Below are 20,071 nucleotides of genomic sequence, written 5' to 3'. Positions count from 1 at the left end.
TTGTCAGACTGAGTTTTAAAAATAATTCATGTGTTTATTATCTTCATCGCTCTATAACTGCTTCTTTACTCTTGGAAACAGAAATCCAGACGGAGCCTGAGCCCCGATGATGGTATCAGCAAGCTTTTTAAGGAGCAGATAAACAGCATAAATAGTAGGCAGAGCCATGCTGATTTAAATCAATATATAACCTTTAGGGAACTGTACTTTTTAAAACACATTCCTAAACCTTCATGGATGTTTATTACCTGAAAGCAAAGAATGATGAGGTCACAAAAAGAGTTGAGCTGTTCTGGTGCATTTGAACTGTATCAAACTGCTAATGACTCTTTAAAATAATTCATAATATTTAGCTGATCCATGTTGGAATCCATATCAATAGACTGCTTCACTTGATCTGAGTGCTTTTACAGCACTAAGCACTGATTAGCTGATAACGATATATTAAAGCTGTTCTCATACTTCTTTGGAGTCTTGATGTCTGCTGTTTCACAAAATATTAGATTTTCAGGTTTGCCCTACTCTAAAACAGACTTCAGAATCTTAAAAGGCAATATAAGCAACTAAAAGCCACAGTTTGTCTAACAGAACAATAGTATCATTATACATATCAGTAGATTTCAAACAATTTTTTTTATCACCAGAGGACTTCTAAACATTGTTTTCTGTAGTTTTGTGAGTAATAAAATGAGTGCGATAAGAACCAACAATAGAAATAAGTCTGTATTTTGTACAATTATTTGAACAGTAAGCAGTGTACATATCTTGTTTTTCATCATTTATTACCCTGTTGTTAAAGGAGACAGTCCAGCAAAGTGACTAACTGAGATTCTTAAATTTGCTTAACAAAGCAGTCTGGTGTGTTCAGCAAAGCTCATGCACCACGTAGTGCGGAGAGGTTTGCTTTCTGTGCCGCATAGCAGGCCAGCCATGAACGTAGAAGTAACACTGTTCACTTCTGAGAAGTGGCAGTGGAAACACATTAAGTCCTGTTACGCTGTTCTGTGATAGCAGCCATGGAGGTATGCTGAAGCTGTAAACACATTCATTTTCCAAGTTTCCATTCCTGCAAATTCTAGCTGGGATACAGATAAGAAAAGTTCTTTCTCTCCCTGTACATCTTCTGTTGTTTATACTGTGCTCTTTGAGTCTGTGCACCCTCATTTAATACACATGGGATATATAACTGGGTTCCAGTCAGCTACAGCTATGCTGACACGCTTTAATACCTCCATCAGTCTTGGTAGCCGTAGACAAAAAATAATTGTATACTATCTCATTCCATGTTTATTAACAACTTCAGGAGGCCTTTCTCCTAGGTGACTTTCTGGAGATTTAAAAGCAAATTATCTGGTAGCATGCCTCATTCAGTCTTTGCTTTTAAAGTCACGTGGGATAGAGAGGGAAGAAATCCCAGACTCCACGATGAGCTTACTGAGGTACAGAGCAGCACATATAACCTGGGAGAGGAGGGGAGATAGAGCTCCTCATCTTTATGCTGTCTCAGGGATGTGCGTGACCTCTCACAGACTGTGCTGATGCCTCAAATAGGTGGCAAGAACACCTTGTTCTGCCACTACCCCTTCACCTGTTCGTTTTAGAGCAAAGCTGTTTGCTGGCTAAGCAGCCCTTCCACTTGTTGATCTTTGTCGTGATCACTGGTCTGTTGTGCTCGGGTACGCCTGCTCTTCGTGGCTTTTGGCTCCAGGAGGTTCTGCAGCCAGTGCTGCTGGAAATGGAAGATCTAGGTTCCTACCATAGGCAGTGAATCAGATTAGGTTTTTCTGCTAAATCTGTATCACGTAGAAAGTCTAGTGATACCCATTTCTGCTGTGAGAATACATGCTCTAAATCAGAGTTCTTTGCCTGAAAAGCCAGGAGAACAAATCTGTTCCTTTAGTTTAGATATGTTGTTACAGTCCCTGCATACTCCTTTCTTATTATTTTAGTTTATATCTATGCAACGCTGTTACATTTGTATTCATGTACATGACTAAAAGATTTTGTAAGCCTTGTAGGTGGCAGTTCAAACTGTTCGCTAGTGCAGAGTTCCCTGCTGCGAAAGTAGAAGCCTATTTTGCTTTTTCATCTTTGAAAGGGTTTTGCTTTTCTGTGACCATCATATGATGACAGACATGTTTTCTTTCCAGATACCAAGAAACACTGATTGTAGAAAAAGCCTTTTAAAATGTTGTTTCTTCTTTTCATTCAGATGTGCTTATTATAACAGCCCTTACAAAATCAAGCATAAGTTTAACTAGCTTGCCTTTTAAATTTGTAAATAGGCTGACTTTTCAATAAAATTGATTTCTGATGGATCTGTGCTCTTCCTACCTCATTTATGATCAGGTTCCTAACAGAAATTGAGACAAGGCTTCACACAATGTTATGGTGGGGAATTTACATTGCCCTCATTATTCTGTTCGTGTGCCTACTCATATCCACAACAAAAGGCAAAAAAACCCTTCTTTTTAAGTATATTTTCTTTGTGAACTACTATTAACTGGTGGCAACAACAAGGAAGAATCTTAGATTTTTATTTTTTTTTGCAGTCAGCACAGAACACTGGCAATTCTAGAATTTGTTCTCTTAACCTAGTTAAAATGCAACCACTTAAAAGCTTGTTAAATTAGTTCTCATATGATTTGCAAGCTATTCTATATTATATAATATGTGCCATGTCTGTTCTTCTAGGCATGTTTTCCACAAAGCCTGTGTGGATCCGTGGCTTAGTGAGCACTGTACGTGTCCCATGTGTAAACTGAACATTTTGAAGGCCCTGGGAATTGTGGTAAGTTACAGCATTGCGAGCTCCTCTTCCCACCGTCTCTGAGACCCAGAGTATGCAGAACAATTCTAGGGGAGAAGGGGAGAAGGGTGTTCCAGTTCCCTTAGTCACAAAACTCTTCTTAATACCTAGCATTAAGAAGTATCTTTGCTGCTGATAAAGCTGATTTCTTCTTGTTCCTTTTCCTGTTTGGTCTTGAGATTATTCTATTACATTCCTGTTTATAACAATTTCTTAGCTATCAGAAGTCTCCTGTGTTCTCTATACTCTTCCCCTTTCTCAACTTCTTTCAAGCTTTCTTCATTAAATTTCCTTTCCAAAGCTCTTGTTCTTGTTGTGGTCTCCTCTAGATGCTCTCAGATCTGTTTATATGGTAAATGCCGTGCCCAAAGCTGCGTGAAGTGCATTAGCCAAGGCCAGCTACTTTTCCTCAGTTGTGTGTAGAGCAGCTCATGGCTTAGGGGGTCTTTCAGGACTGCTTTTGTTGACCAGTTCACAAGGAGATAGGAAAGAAGGGCCTCAAAGAAGATTTTTCTGTTTTTCCCATGTGAGGAGAAGCCTCTGAGGATGGGCATGATGCTCTTCTTGAAAGAAAGAAATAAGGGAGAAAGAGGAGAGCATATGAAGATATTTATTAGTGGAAATTGGAGAGTTTTGCACTGGCTAAATCAGCTTTTGAATCAAGCACAGTGAGAGAATAACCAGGCCTCCATTTCTGGCTGTGTCAATTTAAAAGTTGCACAGTTTCTAAAAAAAAAAATATATAGTTGCAGATGTATTGTGGATAAGCTATTTTTGCAATTAATAACATACCTGAAATTTTAGAAGAGGAAACAGCAGAAGTTGGTGCATGTTATAGAAGACCTTCCTACTGTGGAAGTAGAGTTCAAAGAGAGGAAACTTAATCATTGCTCACAGTAGTAAATGATACAGGCATGCGTAGGCTATCATACAAGCATATTTGAGTCCCTTTCCTGAATCTTAATCCTATTTCTTGCTTCTTCCTCCAACGCTTCACAGTGAAGTTAACTCGACTGAAGGGGCAACTTTGTGATTGCCAAATCACATGTATTTTTCTCCTGTATGATCTGAGGAGAGTCTCAGCAGCTGAATAAAATGTGCATGTGTGGTTTTACTCAATTTATAGGTTTTCTACATGTCAGATCTTCGCCATTTTAATGTGGAATCGCTTGGTTTTTCAGCCAAACGTGCCATGTACAGATAATGTAGCCTTTGACATGGAAAGGCTCACCAGGGGCCAGCCAGCTAACAGACGATCAGCACTTGGCGATTTTGCCAACGACAGCTCTCTCAGCCTGGAGCCCCTGCGCACCTCTGGGATGTCGCAGCTTCCACAGGACGGAGAACTGACTCCAAGGTCAGGAGAGATCAACATTGCTGTGACAAGTAAGTTTTCTTTGGCTTCCATTACAGTTCTCTGGTTTTTCTGGTATGTGGCCCTTGCTTTGCTGTGGTTCTGTGCTGCAGAGCAGTGGTAAAAGATTTCCTTGCAGAGACAAAGGTGACCTCAGTGTCTCTGTAAGAAGCGTACACTCCTTTTTGAAACCGATAACTCTAGGTACAGCAGTGCCAACAGTTCCATTATTAATGGTATATCCATTTAGATCTGCATACAAAGAACACTGGATGAACTAAAAAAAACCAACAGAATAAACCTCCTGAATTTGGTAACCAGTATGAGAAGCTGAATTGCCAAAAACATTACTCTTTCAGAGTACTTTACGTGCAGTAACTTATGCATACATAAATATTTTAGCCGGTTACTATTTCTGCAAGCATTTTTCCCCTGAGATTGTTACTACTGGAAATCTGATGTCCCTCAGCAGATGTTTTTTCTTTTACAAAATTTGTAAATTAAAAAAGTATCTGATGTACCAACATTTCTGAGTATTATCCAAGTGTTTTATGACATGAGAAAATTGTTCCTGCACTGTTTGCAAGCTTCTCCAATAAAGCAGCATGGGAAATTTCCACTGCATAGATTTTTACCCGATGCTTTTAATGTATAAGAAGTCCTATAGCGAATACAGTATGTGTGGAATTGCATCATATTTCTAAATGCTGTAGACTCTCAGTTTGATGCTTGAATGGTTGTTTTTCCTGGCTGAATTGCAAAAATAGAATCCATGCAACATAGCAGTTTAATTTTTTCCTTGTATTTTCCTTATGTATATCTATAATCTAAATTTGAACTCAGTGTCACTGTCACCAATGTATGTATAAAAAGCAGTGTTACTGATGCAGTCCATTACAGAGTGTTTCTTTAGACACTACAACAAAATAAATGTATCATTTAAACAAAAAAACGCTCTTCTTCTTATGAAACACATAGTCCATATCCATAAGTGTCCTGGTCTGAGGCAGAAAAATCCAAACACAGAATCTAGATCCTTTGCAAAACCAGTAAGTCACTGTCCTGCAGTGTTCATAATCTAATTTTCCCATACTCGGCTATATTAAACAGGGAACAGATCTGTTGGTGTGCTGCTTGCTTTGCCATTGGCGGGAGGGAAAACTCGGTAGTTTCAGTTAAACTTTATAACCGCCTGGTTTTACAGAAGGTTCTTTTACTGCGTGTTCCCAATTGTAGTACTTCTCTTGCACAGATGGGATGCAAGGGTGAAACAAGAAATATCAGCAACAGTTCATTCTGACAATGTTTATAAAATAAAGCTGTAGAAAAGGCTGTTCAAATGTTTAGATTTTATGGATGACACATGCATTCTTTGATGAATATGATTTAAACCAAAAGCCATATACAGCAAAAGAGTGTATGTATTCCAGTCTATTGCTATGTGCCAAATTGATCCTGAGGGGAGAGAATAACACTTTGAATAGTGAACATTCTTTAGTAGCATTAGTTATGTTTCTTTTTATTTATTTTTTTAAGTCTCTGTATTTAACACTGTATGTAACACTGTATATAACACTGAAATGATTTTCCCATGTTGTATTTCTGTCTCTTGAGTGGAAAATTTAATTATGCTTTGCTGTTGAATAAGTGGTCCTATTTTTTGTTTTAAAATAACGCTATGGGATTTGTTCAGGAGGTTAGGGGGCAAAGACACAAATAAATTAAAAGTGTGAAAATATATTGGATGTGTTATGTGAAGAGACACATCTCGGCAAACCTAAACCAACCATGACAATCTTCTTTCTGACTTGGGGGCAGACAGAGTTTTCATGACGCTTTCCCTTGGGTCTGCATTTCCCTTTACATTGTTAAGTAGTCTTTCTCTATCGCTAACCTTTGGGCTCAGCTGGGAAATACTGTTGTGCCATGCTTTTTTTCCACGCCTCTCTCCACTTCTTCTTTGCTAGCCTTCTCCAGGCAGTAACTCTGTGGCTAACCTCCTTCTGCTTCACTTCCTGGTGCCAGTCATGGCTTAGAAACCTCTTGCCTTCCGCCAGTGGTGTTTGAGGGAAAAATTGGCATCGCTTTGACATAAGCCTTCTCCCACGAGTGATTTCCTCCCTTTCCTTTGTCAACAGAAGAATGGTTTATTATTGCCAGTTTTGGCCTCCTCAGTGCCCTCACACTCTGCTACATGATCATCAAAGCCACAGCTAGCTTGAATGCTAATGAGTAAGTAAATATTCAGATGTTTCTATGTATTTCTGATGTGTGTGTCACAGACAGCGTTGGGAAGAAATACTGAGTGAACAGAAGGAAAAAAAATGCAATTTTTCTGCTTTTCTCAAATGCAAGTCTCTCACAGTAGGCTCCAGGGTAACATCCGAACTCCCTCTTAATTTATATTTAGCTGGATTGTCTGAGGAAATCTCCCTGCAACGTGGAGAAATGAAAGGGGGAAGAGTGACAATACTAATATTCATTTTTGATCAGTGATCTAGGTGGAAGTTAGGTTTATGCCATTAATCCTCATAAACAAAATTCAGCTGGTAGAGTCAGAAGTTACTACTACTGCCTTTGACAGTTTCCACCTCAGTTTCTCAGTCAAGCTTCATATTAAAAGAAAAAAAAAAAGATTTAAATAGAAAATAACTTTTTACTGTAGGAGAGGGAGAGAGACAAACAATGAATGCACTGCTGTTTCTTGTCTCTCTTAAGTGGATAGAGCAGACCAATCTCCTGACCTTTCACTTTAGTACGCTTAAGAATTGCAGTTAAAAGAGTGCTTAAAGACATCTCTGCTTTCTTAATTTTGCTGGACTCGTTCCCTCCCCTGCCTCCCTGCAGACAGGCTGGACAAGAAATGACTCCAGCACATGCCTTTCAGTCTCTTTTATAGTTGTGTGTGTGGGCAAGTATAAATCTGTTTTGCAGATGGATTAACTAGGTACATCCAGTTGTTTTCAGATCAGGTGTACAGAACATCTGGGATAATGATATGTATTTAATCCTAATTTATTTATTTGGGAAGGGCAAGTGTCAACATTTTTCTTTCTCTGAACATCTTGACACAGCTGAGATGCCATTAACGGTGCTGATCTCTTACCAGAAGTGGGGTGAGATTCAAAGGCGGTCTCTCCTGTGCAGCTTGAAAATGTTGTAGTTTTATAAACATACTTTCACATTTTTGTTATTGATATAAAGGAAAGAAGCAATTTTCTTGACTTTTGTTGCTCTCTGAAAAGTATAAGGTGTCCTTAACAAGATGGAAACACATTTAATAGTCTTCAGGGTAAACGTTTAGACAGTTTCCAGATAATCTCCTTCAGGAAGGGGATAAGTTCTTAAAGGTTTTGGTTATCGTGAACCTTTGATTATCACTAATCTGTGGATCTTTCTTTCCTCCTCTTGCCAGATGATAATTATATTTCTAAAAGGGCATAATGAAGAAAAGTTTTAAAACTTCAAATAGCCCAATCAAGCCTCTTTTTTTTTTTTTTTAATCTTGAACTTGCAACTAATTATCGGCAACATGGTAGCCATAGCTGAACACGATTAATCTGCCACTGAAAAACAGCCTGGGAAAGCATGGAGCAAGGCGAGGTGTGAGCATGCGAAACAGGAATGCCTGCATTTCTGGGCATTTCCACATCATTAGGAAGAAGACAAAGGAATTGTAATCCGGGTAGTATCATCCGGTTTGGGTGCACAAAGCAGTTGTATTTCTGCTCTTTCCCGGGCAACTCTTCGTTTTGTTGCCTTGACGTTGCTCAGTTGGCTCTGCCTCTGTTTTCACCGAAAGGGCAAACTTCTTCACGTTGGCAGAGATTTAGGGGCTGCAGAGAAGTGTTTTCAGAATGATGCTCCCTTAGTACAAACAAAGGACATACTGATTTAATGTGAGCTACTTTCACCACTGATAGGACTGAAAATTTGAGCATATACAAATGTATGCTTTGAGGCAGACTGAAGAAGATTAGCAATGGCAGAAACCTGAGCTGTCAAAAAATGTTTCTTTAGGTAACTGAGGTACTTAGTTGTATCTTTTAACGTTCATGGCTTTTCAGCTGAATCCGCTGGAAGCTAAGCAGCCTGCACAACTGCTGCTGAGTTAAGACTACTAATTTTAGGTAGCTTAAAATGTGTGCGTGCCTGCCACTAATTCTTGGATTTATTGTTTCATTGACACCCTATGTTCCAAAATGCAAGACAAGAAGCGTTTTCTATGCCGATTATCATGCCGAATACATGGCAGCTCTCTCCTCCTGTGACTTCCATTAAATATCATTATAGCATACCTGCTTTTTATGCTGTCCTCCTTCATGTAAAAAGCAATGCTGACATACACTACATTTGATACAGTAACGTTCCAAGAGGAAGATGAGGGTTTTTTTCCATATCAGAAGACAATAGTAGCAAGAATGAGACTGTGTAGTATATTGGTGCAAGGGAAAGGTGCCAAATATTCTACAATAAAAATCTCCTAAGAACATATCCTGATCCTTTTTTTTCTCCCATGTCCTTCCCGCAGCTTAAACACATTTGTTTAGAGCAATAGTTCTGCATTTGTATTTACATGTGTACAAAAATACTTATTTTTTAAACAACTCCTGATAAAACTAAGCATTGTCTAAGGGATAAGAAAACAAGGCTTTCTCTTGGTCTCATAATATCCAGGGCTCAGCAGGCAGAACTGTTCTGACATCGCAGCTACGCTACCATTGAATGATTTAGGTATTGATTTTAAAACACATTTTGCTTTGGTTTTTAGGGAATGGCCACAAATGACTGCATAACTGTATTTTAAAGTCCAAAAAAACCAGACATTGGATAGCACCAGTTACAGAAATTTCTCAGTAGCAGGTGGATTTTCCTCAAAAAAGTCCCCAAACCTCTGGCAGTCTCATCTGTTTTACTCATCCTGTAAGAATGATGTAAGGAGTACAGACCTCTTTTACTGCTCTAGCCCTGTATAATTAGTCATTTCTCACTAACTTACTTTTTACAGGATTTTTATTTGAGTATCAACAGTATTAACTTTATAAATATTTTGTCCCTTTTTTTCTGCCCCACAGAGCAGAATGGTATTGAAGAAACGCTTTCCGGCCGATTGCCTTGGAGAGAGACACCTATTTTTAAGCATCATTTATAGATCATGCAGCACAAGCGTTATTTAGTACATTCTATTTTTTCATAAAATTTGCTGATGCCAAAGCTTTGTATTAAGGGGAAAAATGAAGAAATAAAAACTTTAATTATGAAATGTTATTCTGTGAGAATTTTATTTTTTATGGACTCTCTCTGTGTTAGTATTTAAGTCCAATGGTGTTTATCAAATTTTACAGGGTGTGTTATTTCCTTTGAATGATTGCATCTTTGCAGATCTGCATTCTCCTGCTTTCATTTTGGAACACATATAAGCTAACAAGTGGAAATCTCATGCAGTGCCATTTATGATGCCACCCAGCACTGGCATGACTAACGAGAGTATTATTAGCAATCAGTCCATACCAGCTAGTTAAGCAAATAGCTGGGCCAAACATTTTAGTATATAATGGGCTTGCTTTGACACTGCCTCAGAACTAATTTACAGTAACATTTTCTGCAGTTGTCCTCCTGTAATACTTCTCTGTTTCACCAGGAAGATTGCAGTATGACTTTTGTCGTCTGGTCAATGATTGCTGAAGGTTTGCAGTACTGTTTTCTTTCTGTCTTTCCCTTCCACCCCACCCCTTTTTCTGCTAAGAGCGAAGCTAATCTAAACCACTTCTTCCTTCCTAATACCAAGTGAAAACGTAGCATTTCCCTCCACTGTCGTCTGTGGAACCTCTTTTCACGTTAGTGATGGGGCTAGTTTTTGTTTGTTTTTAGATTATGAAAGATTGGTAATGGTCTTTACAGTAATCCAGAAAACCTATGCAAACATGTCCCTTCTTGCCATGTTTTTTTTTTTTTTAATTCTGTTGAGGCAGGGGAAAATCTCTCATCTGCCATACTCATTCAGGCTGCTTCACGCAAGTTTACTTATGCAAGCAGTGTATGAGTAATTTCACAACAATCGGTTAAAACATGTAGATTTGATTCACAGCCAACTGCTACAGTTTGAATTAATGAGATGGGTGAGTGAAGGGAACAAATTGGTAAGGAAAATAATTACAACTGATAGAAGTTAAAATCTTTTCTGAGTTTATTTTTTGGTTTTTTGTTGTTCTGGTATCAAGATTTAGACATCTGGAATGTAATACTTTCTAATTTAATTAAATTAACTGAGAGAACCAATTTTACTGTAGGATTTAAAATTTTAAATGTACTGGGAAATAGAGATTTTAATTTAATTTTATTTTTATGTATAGGCAGTTTTGGAATTTAGGAACCCAGCCAGAGTCTACATTAAAATAGTTGCTTAATTCTTATCTGTCCAATAGGCTTCAGCTGAGAAGGCAGCTTTTATAATTAGAAATGAAGTATGTGATAGCTTCAGTACATTTAATAGAATTATTTTTCATCGTGTCCTTGCGAAATTTCGAAAGAAACGCGAACACAATCAATAGAGCAGTGCGCACATTTTGAAAGGCTGGAAAACCCCATTGGACTTGTTCCTGAAGAGAAAAACCTCAATCATGCTGCGTTTCAAGGCTGTCTCCTTGTAAGATCTAGGGTTTGTCACTGAGCACTGTTGACAAAATGGGTGAATGAGGATAGAGCATGGTTTTAGGATACAGGCTGTGAAATAAAGTGGTTACATTTTTCATCCGCTTCTCAAAAGGAGTAGGATAATTGATAAGTTTGGTGCTTGCCTCCTGAAACCAAAATCTCTAAGTGATTTTTAAAGGTCCTGGGAGGAATATGCAGGGAAAGCCTGAGTAACCTGGTGACCCAGATGTGGAGGGCACCACAGATGGTTCCACTGCAGATGCCTTCTGCAGGACAGCGACGGAGTGAGAAGTTCAGTGATCTTGGGAACAAAATGGTCGTCAGGGCTTCTAGTGCATTTTCCTACTGGAAGGGATTTAAATAACCCAGGGCCATCTTTTTTAACTGCTGTTTTGCGCCTCTAACGATTGTCTCCACAAAGTGTTAATAAAAAAGCAGACACTGGTAGGTTAATCACAGGTCAGGCTAATAATGTAAGTTTATCCTGTTAATAAAATATTTTCAAAGATGGACTTTGCACCATCCCAAGGAAGTCAATAACTTTTTGACTCTGGATCGAAGCAAAAAGGAAATTCCCAAGTTTTGTTGCCTACCTTGCTTTCAGGTATCAACGCATAAAACATGGATAGTGTTACTCTCGCATGCATAATCACAGGAACGAGAGGAAAGGAGAACAGCTGGTCCCTTTTTCCACATGTTGTGAAGATGGCAGGACTGGGGAGATGGACTAGTGTAATACGGTGCAGTTTGGGGGGGAGTAGCAGCGCCTGGCTGAGCAGCTCACTTCAAGGAAAGGGTGCTTTATAAAATAATCCTGCCCTGTTCTTCGGCTGGGAAGGTGCAGACAGCAGAGAGGGCTTGTCTGAGCTACGGAGTGCTCGGATCATATTTCCACATTACGAAGTCGGCTTGCTGGAGGGACTGCAGCTTTGGCAGGAGGAGGCCCTGATTAGCAGCTCTGGGTACATAAAAATACTTTCAGATAGAAAGGAAACATCAGGTGATACCTACTACTAATGCACCTACAGAAATGCCGTGTCTTTTTAATTTTTGGCCTTTATTTTGTGCCCATTTCTGTAGCATCCTAAGATAGGTGTAGGGATAAATTCCAGGTTAGTAGGTTTATTTTCAAACTCGATACAATTTACCTGGAAAGTTCACCGTAAGTACGTAATGGAAAATAGTAGCAGAGGGAACTGAAGTATTAATTTTGATTTATTAAAACTGAAGGCAGATTTCCTATTTGTTTTCCATACCTAAGGGATAAATCTTGCTCTTTCTTGGCAGCTGCAAAATGGGAAGAGCAGATTCACGAGCAGAATTTGGAACTGTGAATGTTTCCGCTTGTTCTTTAAATACGTTTATTCAGTGGATTTACAAACCAGACTCTTGCCACCATTTCAAACAAGCGCTAGCAGTTTTCTGCATTAATAGAAAAAAATCACACTGGGCAAAGTGCCAGCGGCTCCTTTAAGTGTCTAAACTAGCCAAGGGTTCTTGCAGAGGTGAACAAGCCTGAGCTCTGCTTTTAAGCTCCAGGGTCTTCCAGGCTGACAGCAGAGATTGGCAATTTTGGCTCTCGGTGTAATGGGCCCTATCGGAGTATTCTTGCAGGTTCTGGCTGTACGATTAGTGTGGCGGGGTCACTTTGCCCTGCCGACTCTGTTTCACTGTCTGTAAAATGTGGATAATGATACCGACCTGGTTATTAGAGCACCTGAAGATCTAGTGATGAAAAGCGCTGAGTAGCAGCTGGATTTTTAGTATCAAGCAGACTGTGTTGAACCGTTGCCTCGGCGTGCGAGCGCGCTGGTTTGAACAGTGTCTGTCTGGGACTGCTCACCAGGCTCCCTTAGACTCCTCTGCTCCGGGATGGAGAGGCGCATGGAAACAGATTTCAGTTCACAGAGGATTAGTAATATATTGCTAGCGGGCTTTTCTGTGGGAGTTGGTAAAATCTGGCTAAACATTTAAAAAAAAAAGTTCTGATTTAACAAACTGAGTAAAGTATTCTTTTTTGGTGTCCTTCATCTAGGAAAGATAGGTAGATTATTTGCTTTCCTTTTAAAAATACATCTTTAGAGTGTTGTCTAGTATGCAGATAATGCTGCTAGCAGGAATAATCTGGAAAAAGGCTACTTGATTCAGGTGCGTTTAAAAAAAGCATGAATGATTTGTCCCAAGAGTGGTGTGAAAGCAAAGCAGTTTGTATAAAAACATGCAGCTTCCCTGGAAGTGGGTGGTTTAAATTTATTTTGTCAAGAAGCAAGAAAAATATCACAGCAAAGAATTTCAGAGCTAATGGATATACAGTGCACGTTTTCAGATTAATTGAAAAAATTCTTTGTCAGATGACCCGTCTGCCTGTTGATGAAATCTCTCGCTTGAATCTGCTAGAGTGGAAGTTTCCATGCGCACAGAGGAAATGACTGCCTAGGCTGTCTGCTTCCTAATCCCTTGTTTGATTTTTGTGTAATAAAAACAAATAAAAGCAGCACTGAGCTTTTTGAATCCCTTTTGTTTTGTTCCAGCGTTGGTCGTTCAGTGTGTAACGTTTCAGCGGGTGGAGAGAAGGGAGATGAAACATTCAACATCCATGGCTTAATTCAACAGCGAGCTGAGACTCAGTCATCACAATTTAAGTGATCCCAACCCGTAACACGAAGTGCAGAAGAATCTTGAAATTTGTTTTATCCTTTACAATTCCAAAGTAGCTTCAAATGTGGAATTTACATTTGTTTGAAGGCAGATTATAATCTGCCTGGAAGTCATAGTTGCAAGTAATAGCATTCCAAAAAATCACTGTCTTTTTACTTTAAGCACTGCCCAGTTTTGCTGTCGTAGCATATGCAAAGTATATTCCAACACAGGCCATTTCTTCCTTATACCTGGATCTGTGCAACAGGCAGAGTGAGCAGCTTGCTCCTGTGCAATGTCACTGCTCATTTCACTCCTGGTGTTCCAGTTTACTGCAAGATCGTCAATAAAATAGTTTAATTTCTGAGAAACCTCCCCCTTCTCAGTGAGCATGGTGGAGTGAATTTGCGTTCTAGCTTTTGGCGATAAACTGGGGGATGTTTAGGAGACTGGCAGTAGATGATCTTGCACCGCTTCAGTTTGCTGCTGTTCTTAGCAGGAATTGGGCTTGGCCAGCAGCTGCTGCACCGCTCGGGTCCGGAATTAGCTGTATGTCAGGGTGGCGGCTCGCCGTCGGAGCTCTGCAAAAGGAAGTTCGCGGGATGCCTGGCTACAGTATTTCTGGCTCTTCCGGCCAATGCTATTGTTAGGCCTTTGATAAGTGCAAAATTCGTCCTCGCTTTTGCTCTTGCAGCACCTCCCTCCATTTGAGTACAGCGCTAGCTTTTTCTTTTTGTTCCGAAGAAGGATTCTTTTTCTGAGCCTGTGTCTCTTGGGTGAGCGGGGAAGAGGCTAAGCGTTTAGGGTAATAGCAGCTGAACTGGTCCTCTCTCATAAGCTCTTTTAGAACGATATAGGCTGGACTTAAAATTTGGCAAATAAAGAGGATTTAAGTGCCTGCATTCTGCCAAGACTAAAACTGCAATCCCCTAAGTGTCTTGCTCTACTGATGCCTGAAACTGGAGGCACCTCAGTTTACCAAGTGTCGTCTTGATGAACTTGGAAGCTTTTCAGTTGCCTGGAATTTGGCTGCTGTGGCTGCCCGGTGTATTGTAATCTGAGCAGCCTTGCTCCCAGCTAATCCCTGCTGGGATCGAGAAACTGAGCAATGAAGCGTTTTGGCTGAGGGCCTTGATCTGATAGATATTTTCAGAGAGAACCTTTTGTACAGCAGCAGGTCTGGGCTCCTCACGAAACACATCTGTGGGGTTGAAGAGCCATGTCAAGGTCAGCTTGAACTCCCTCCAAGGGAAGAACTGAGCCTCCATTCCCCACTCTTGAAAGCATCTCTGGGTTGTTGTTTCAGTGATGGGCATCGCCACCACCACCAGTGTCAGAGAAGAGGCTGGGTCATCTTTACTCCTTTACCAGAAAAAGTCGAGGTGCCTATTTCTAGAAGATGATTCTGGGAGGATGGAGGTGGTTGAGCTCTGGAGGAGGCTCAGCGGTGTCGGTCACCTAATCCTAGGTGACTTCCTTGCTCAGTCAATTTGTGCCTTTTGACCCCGTGCTGGATCCCTTGTCGTTCTCATGCCTGGTGTAGGAAACTGGCCACCCACCAAAGGGCTCTGGGTTGTCCTGAGGAAGCCTGTGCCCATTTTATAAGTTTCCAAGGCTTTAAATCAATAGCAAGTATGAAGTGTGATGCTCAGGCCTGCCCCAGCTTTGCTGAGACTTGACCTATTTTATCTGAAACAATCATTTGAGGTGGGTTTGTTCATGCATACGTAAAGCACTGCTTTGAACTATCAGAGTCATAAATGAGTGGCTGCAAATCCTTGCAGCACCTCTTAGGGGGGTATCTGAAATATTAATTCTACATTACAAAAATAGGAATGAAGATGAGGTACCTGCAGCACAGGGTAGGCTAAGATTGTGGAACCCTATAACCCTGTGCCCAGGCCTTCAGAGTGACTCGGTGGATGAAGCATATGTGTTTAATCTGGTAATTCGTAGAGAAGAAAATGTCTGGCTTAGTCAAAGTCTGTTTTTTCCATGCGTACTGCGTTTGCGGTGAGAACACGGGTAAGGGAACGCTGCGCACGCAGCTCGTGCACGAGCACCCGGTGCTCGGGTCTTACGGTGTTTGCCTTTTCCTAACAAGGTTTTGTTCTACCTCTTCTAGGCAGTCATTTCTTCCATCGTAATTCTCTGTCTCCCCGAAGCCTGGTCTACGAGAGTGAATTCTCAACGATGGAGCCTGCTTTGGACATGTATGACGAGAACAAGACCTGAAAGGAATCCGTGTTCCTTCTTGGCCCTTTTTCCGTTTTTTTCATTTCTCATTCCTATTGTTGTGTACTCTTTCCATGGATCTCCTTTGTCCGAAGAAGAGCTGCTTTTTCCAGAACACAAACCCGTCTTCTAGATTACAAAGATGAAGACCAGCAGCGGTGGTTTCTGAGGGTGGCATCTTGGAGCTGACAAGGTGTGCGCAAGCAAGGTTGTCTGATGGAAATTGCTGAGTAACAGCATGGGGAGCTGTGTCGGTCCAGCCGAGGACATGGCGAGACGGAAGAGGCTTTACGGCGGTCCTAAGAGTTTGGTTTGTGCTGCACGTGCGTCTCTTAAATAGGCGTAGGCTGCTTCCAGTTTTTTTAATTGTCCAGGTGTTTGGGCAACGTCAGAAAGGGAGTAAGTTGCAGAGGAGATGGCAAGTGACTGGTAAAAGCACTCCATATCTCTCACTCAATCCATAACCTTACTGTGAAAAATCCCCTTTTGAAAGGGACCTTTATAAGTGCATTGAGTTTCCTACAACCCCTTTAACCCGGGCAAGAGCGAGCCAGTCTGACGTTAAAGCTGCGGAGAGGACCTGCATTTGCAGAAAGATTTCAAGGAACTTGAAGCTTCATTTTTTTCTCCATTTCCATTGAAGCAGGAGAAAAACGGCCTACACAGCAAACGTGCTGGGTCCTTCCTTGTGCTCCAGTCGCGTGAGTCTCTTGCTATAGAGATGCTGCCGCCGTTCATAGGACCAGCACTTGATCTTCCTTAAAATCATTAGACTTTTTGAAATATGCAGGAACCTAATTAGCTCTCTTTCTTGCTTTGGGTTTTTTTTTTTGGTTTTTAAAAAATCCACCAAATTTTTCACAGCGATTTTTTAAAAGCCAGCACGTTGGCATTACACAGAGAAGAAAAGAGGTAAGCTTCTTACCCTGTTCTCCCACCGAGATCTGCAACAGTTAAATTACAAACACGTTCCCTAAGCCGTGCCCTTTCCCACTGACATCGATAATGTGAATGCAGAAAGCAGAAATATAAAGGAAGGCAGCAACCGCTTTGACACTCAGCAGGGAAAATCAGTTTTTACCGGCGTGTGACAAAAGCGGCAGGGCAATGAATATTGCTTTCAAGCTTTTGCAAGAGCAGCACTGAAGTGGAAGGCGAGAGGGAGAACCTCTAGAATTTTTTAAAGAAGTCCACAGTGTTCCTCCAAATGAGCAGACGTGGAAAAGTGAGTGCTTCTGCTCCATCTTTTCCTGCTGGACAATGCATCGTTGTTTTAATGAATGTTAAGATTTTTCTCCATTGCAGTCTGAGTTACTGTAGATGTAGAAATGCATTTGTGTCCTTGTAATGTGAAACAAAGCTTCAATCTATATAGAAACCTTGAGAAATCAGTAAGCCAAAAAAGAAAGGTAAGACAGACCTTGCCATGTTTTAATTTTGACGGCTTTTGCTGCAAGTGGGGGAACTTCCCCTCCTTTTTTCATTGCATAGCAGTTGTCTTGACGTATATCCTTACCTGAAGTGTGGCTCGGCTGTGTCTTTAACACAGATGTTTAAGAGGAAAAAAAAAAAAAAAACCCAACTCTGTAAAATGAGGAAACGATCCTCTTTTAGCAAAGCATGCTTTGACTTCTGTTGCTGCGTGTTGGCTTTATTTAATCCGATAACGCGAGAAGGGGTGGTGTGATGTTCGGAGAGGCTTCTCTCGTAGTACCCGTGTTTGTACCTACCAAATGCACTTTTTATTGTAATTCAGCTAACTCTAGAAACGTGCCCGAACCCCAAACTTTTCCAGAGCGCGGTTTTATCGCCCCGGTTTCTCCTGCAAAGCACTGAGGACGCGAGAGAGGCGGTTGGGAGCCGGGCGGCAGCGCGCCGTCGTTCCTCTCCTTGCCGCCGTGCGAAGCGGGGGGTCCCGACGGCGCCCGACGGCCGGGCAGGGCTGCCGAGCCGAGGCTGCCGGAGCCGGACGCGGGTCCGTGCGGAGCCCGGACGCGGCCCCCTGCTCTTCCTCACCGCGGCCGCACGCAGGGAACTTCCGAAAACAGGCAAACGCCCCAGCGGAGAATGGCCGTCTCGCAAGGGGCTGAGCGGGGGGCTCGCGCCTCGTCGCCTGCCGGTTTGGTTTCTTCATGTGTTTTGTGTGGTTTTGGTTTTTTAATAAACCTGAGTTTCTTAGCTCTAGCCGAGAGCATTTGCAGCAGCTGTGTATCAGGGTTGTGGAGAAAAGCTGGAAAGCTAATGGAAATTAAGAAATACTAGTAAGAACAAAACCCCAAAAGGCAAAATAATAAATAACGCCATTTCCACGTTGTTAAATCTCCTTATTTCCAACCCAACAGCCTGATTTTAAAGCGGAGGGGAGGAGGAAAGTTTGCCTACGATTTGGACGATCAGGGCTCGGCAGAGTAACGTAAAACCGGATTAGTAGGTTGAATAAGCGAGTGGAGAGGCGCGGTGAGCTGGCGACGGTCGTCGACGCTCTGGATTCGGAAAATCTCGCAACGCTGGAAAGATGAAAAGCTCGTTCGAATGGCAGCCCCCCCCGCGCGTGCTGCGCCGACCAGGTGTGCCGGCGCTCGCTCGCGTTCGGGGTGGCAAGGTGGCAGTGCGGCAGCGCGGACGATATTTCGGGGCCGTGTTGGTGAGGCTGAGCTTTTCCTTTTAAATATTCATCGGCACGGAAGAACAAAAAAAGCCTGCTGAGCGTCGTCGTTCCTGCTCCGCTGCAGCGAGGCTGGGGATGGCTGAGTTGCTTCGTAGACCTAAAATACACTGCAGTCTCCCAAGAGCTGTAAGTGCCGGTAACTTGGGGAATCATTTTTAAGGTTAAAAAAAGAAAAAAGTGGTTTTACTAGAAAACATTAATTTTATGAATTCTACATACAAAAATGCTTTTCTCAAAGTGTCTCCCCGTACTATTGAAACCCTGTCCTTTAACGTCTCCTTCCCCACCCCAAATCTCCTATTTTATGAAAGTTTTGCATGTTCCTGTAAGACGTTTGTAAAAATCAAGGTTCGCTTGTGTTCTTAGAGGATAATCGCCAGTAAAAAAAAAAAAAAGAAGAAGAAGAAGAAAAACCAGACTGTAAGTGTGCTTTTTACCTATGACACTGACACCATAAGTATTAAATCTGAAGCATGTGAAAACGTACCTGACGCCACGCATGGTTATTCCCTGCAGCAGGGTCACGCGCGCGCGGCCCTTTGCTCCGGCGCCGGGTGAAAAAGCCAGGCGAAACAGCGGAAGAGATGCCCGCAGCAGGGGGCTCGAGCTGACGTTTGGGGCGCTGACTTGCCTTCGCTATTAAAAGTACATGTATTTTTTTTGCTTTGCTAATTCATCCGCTTTTTAAGCGGCTCCCGGCGCCGAGGGCGTCTGCGGCTCGGGGAGAGGCGGCAAAGAGCGCTTGGGGGCTCCGGAAAACCCCCTCCCGCTGCAACCGGAGCCGGGTGCTGTCACCATGGCCCCACCCTCGTATAATCCCTATAATCCCATAACCCCACTCATATAATCCCTATAATCCCGTAATCCCCGCTCGTATAGTCATCCCCGAGGGAGGTGCAGCCGTAGCACGCAGGCAGGTATTCCCGGCCGTCTCCTGCTCAACGTCACGGGCGAAACCTGAGCTCGTTTCTCGCCCCCGGTTTTTAACGTCCGTATGTGGCCCGATTCCCTAATCCCGGCCACGCCGAGCGAGTGCCGTGCCGTGCCAGCTCGCAGAGGGGTTACTGCAGATGGAAGTAGCTCCGCTGCTTTCCCGCAGCGCTGGACATGCTGAAACGTGGAAGGAGGCTGCACGGGGAGGAGGAAGGCTGCGACGGCAGCTGTGGAGGGCGGCTCCCGGCCCGCGAGGCGCCGCGGCAGGACTTGCGCGAGCAGCGGCGCGGGTGAGGGAAAATGCAGCAACGAATCCAATTTGGGGAAAATCAGGAAAAAGGTAGAGCGTGCGTTTGCCGTTTGGTGTCCATTTCTGCTTTGTTTCCTATGTCTTAGAAGTAACCAGGAAAAAGACAGTTTCCGCCAATCCCATCTCTCCTTGTGGGATGTTGCATGTGGAGCAGGGCTCAGCGCTGGGATTTGCTCCCAGCTTCCTGCCGTACCTCTTCAGCTCCCTCCGTTGTTTGCTCCTTTTGTCCAACTGCTCTTTCCAGAAGCCTGCAGCATTCCCCAGCGCTCTTAATTCCCTGCATTTAGTCTCTGCCCCTTTCCCCACGGATTGCACTGCTCCTCCTGGAGCCACGGCGCAGCTCGCAGGGGCGACGCTGCAGCCAGCCCAGCCCCGTCTCGCCCCGGCGTGGTGCCCATCACCCCCGCTCGCGGCGCCGGCACTGCCGGGAGAGGACGGGGCGCGGAAACGGGGTCCAGCCATCGTCGCCTG

General features: G+C 42.6%; 1 protein-coding gene across 2 annotated transcripts in view; it reads left to right on the top strand.

Moving 5' to 3' along the window:
- The window catches only part of RNF130 (ring finger protein 130), a 45,530-nt gene extending 36,099 nt beyond the window's left edge, over positions 1-9,431 (top strand). Inside the window, exons 6-9 of one of the 2 annotated variants that reach the window (XM_067305148.1) lie at positions 2,695-2,791; positions 3,991-4,195; positions 6,302-6,395; positions 9,239-9,431. In XM_067305148.1, the coding sequence (XP_067161249.1) occupies positions 2,695-2,791; positions 3,991-4,195; positions 6,302-6,395; positions 9,239-9,254 (412 nt within the window). In that variant the 3' untranslated portion in view covers positions 9,255-9,431. The other variant, XM_067305149.1, reaches the window with a different exon arrangement.
- The last annotated feature ends 10,640 nt before the right edge of the window (positions 9,432-20,071 follow it).

This window comes from Apteryx mantelli, chromosome 14 (genome assembly GCF_036417845.1).
Source record: "Apteryx mantelli isolate bAptMan1 chromosome 14, bAptMan1.hap1, whole genome shotgun sequence".
Lineage (NCBI taxonomy): Eukaryota > Metazoa > Chordata > Aves > Apterygiformes > Apterygidae > Apteryx > Apteryx mantelli.
The sequence above is the reverse complement of the archived record's forward strand: the minus strand, read 5'-3'. Positions and strand labels throughout refer to the sequence as shown.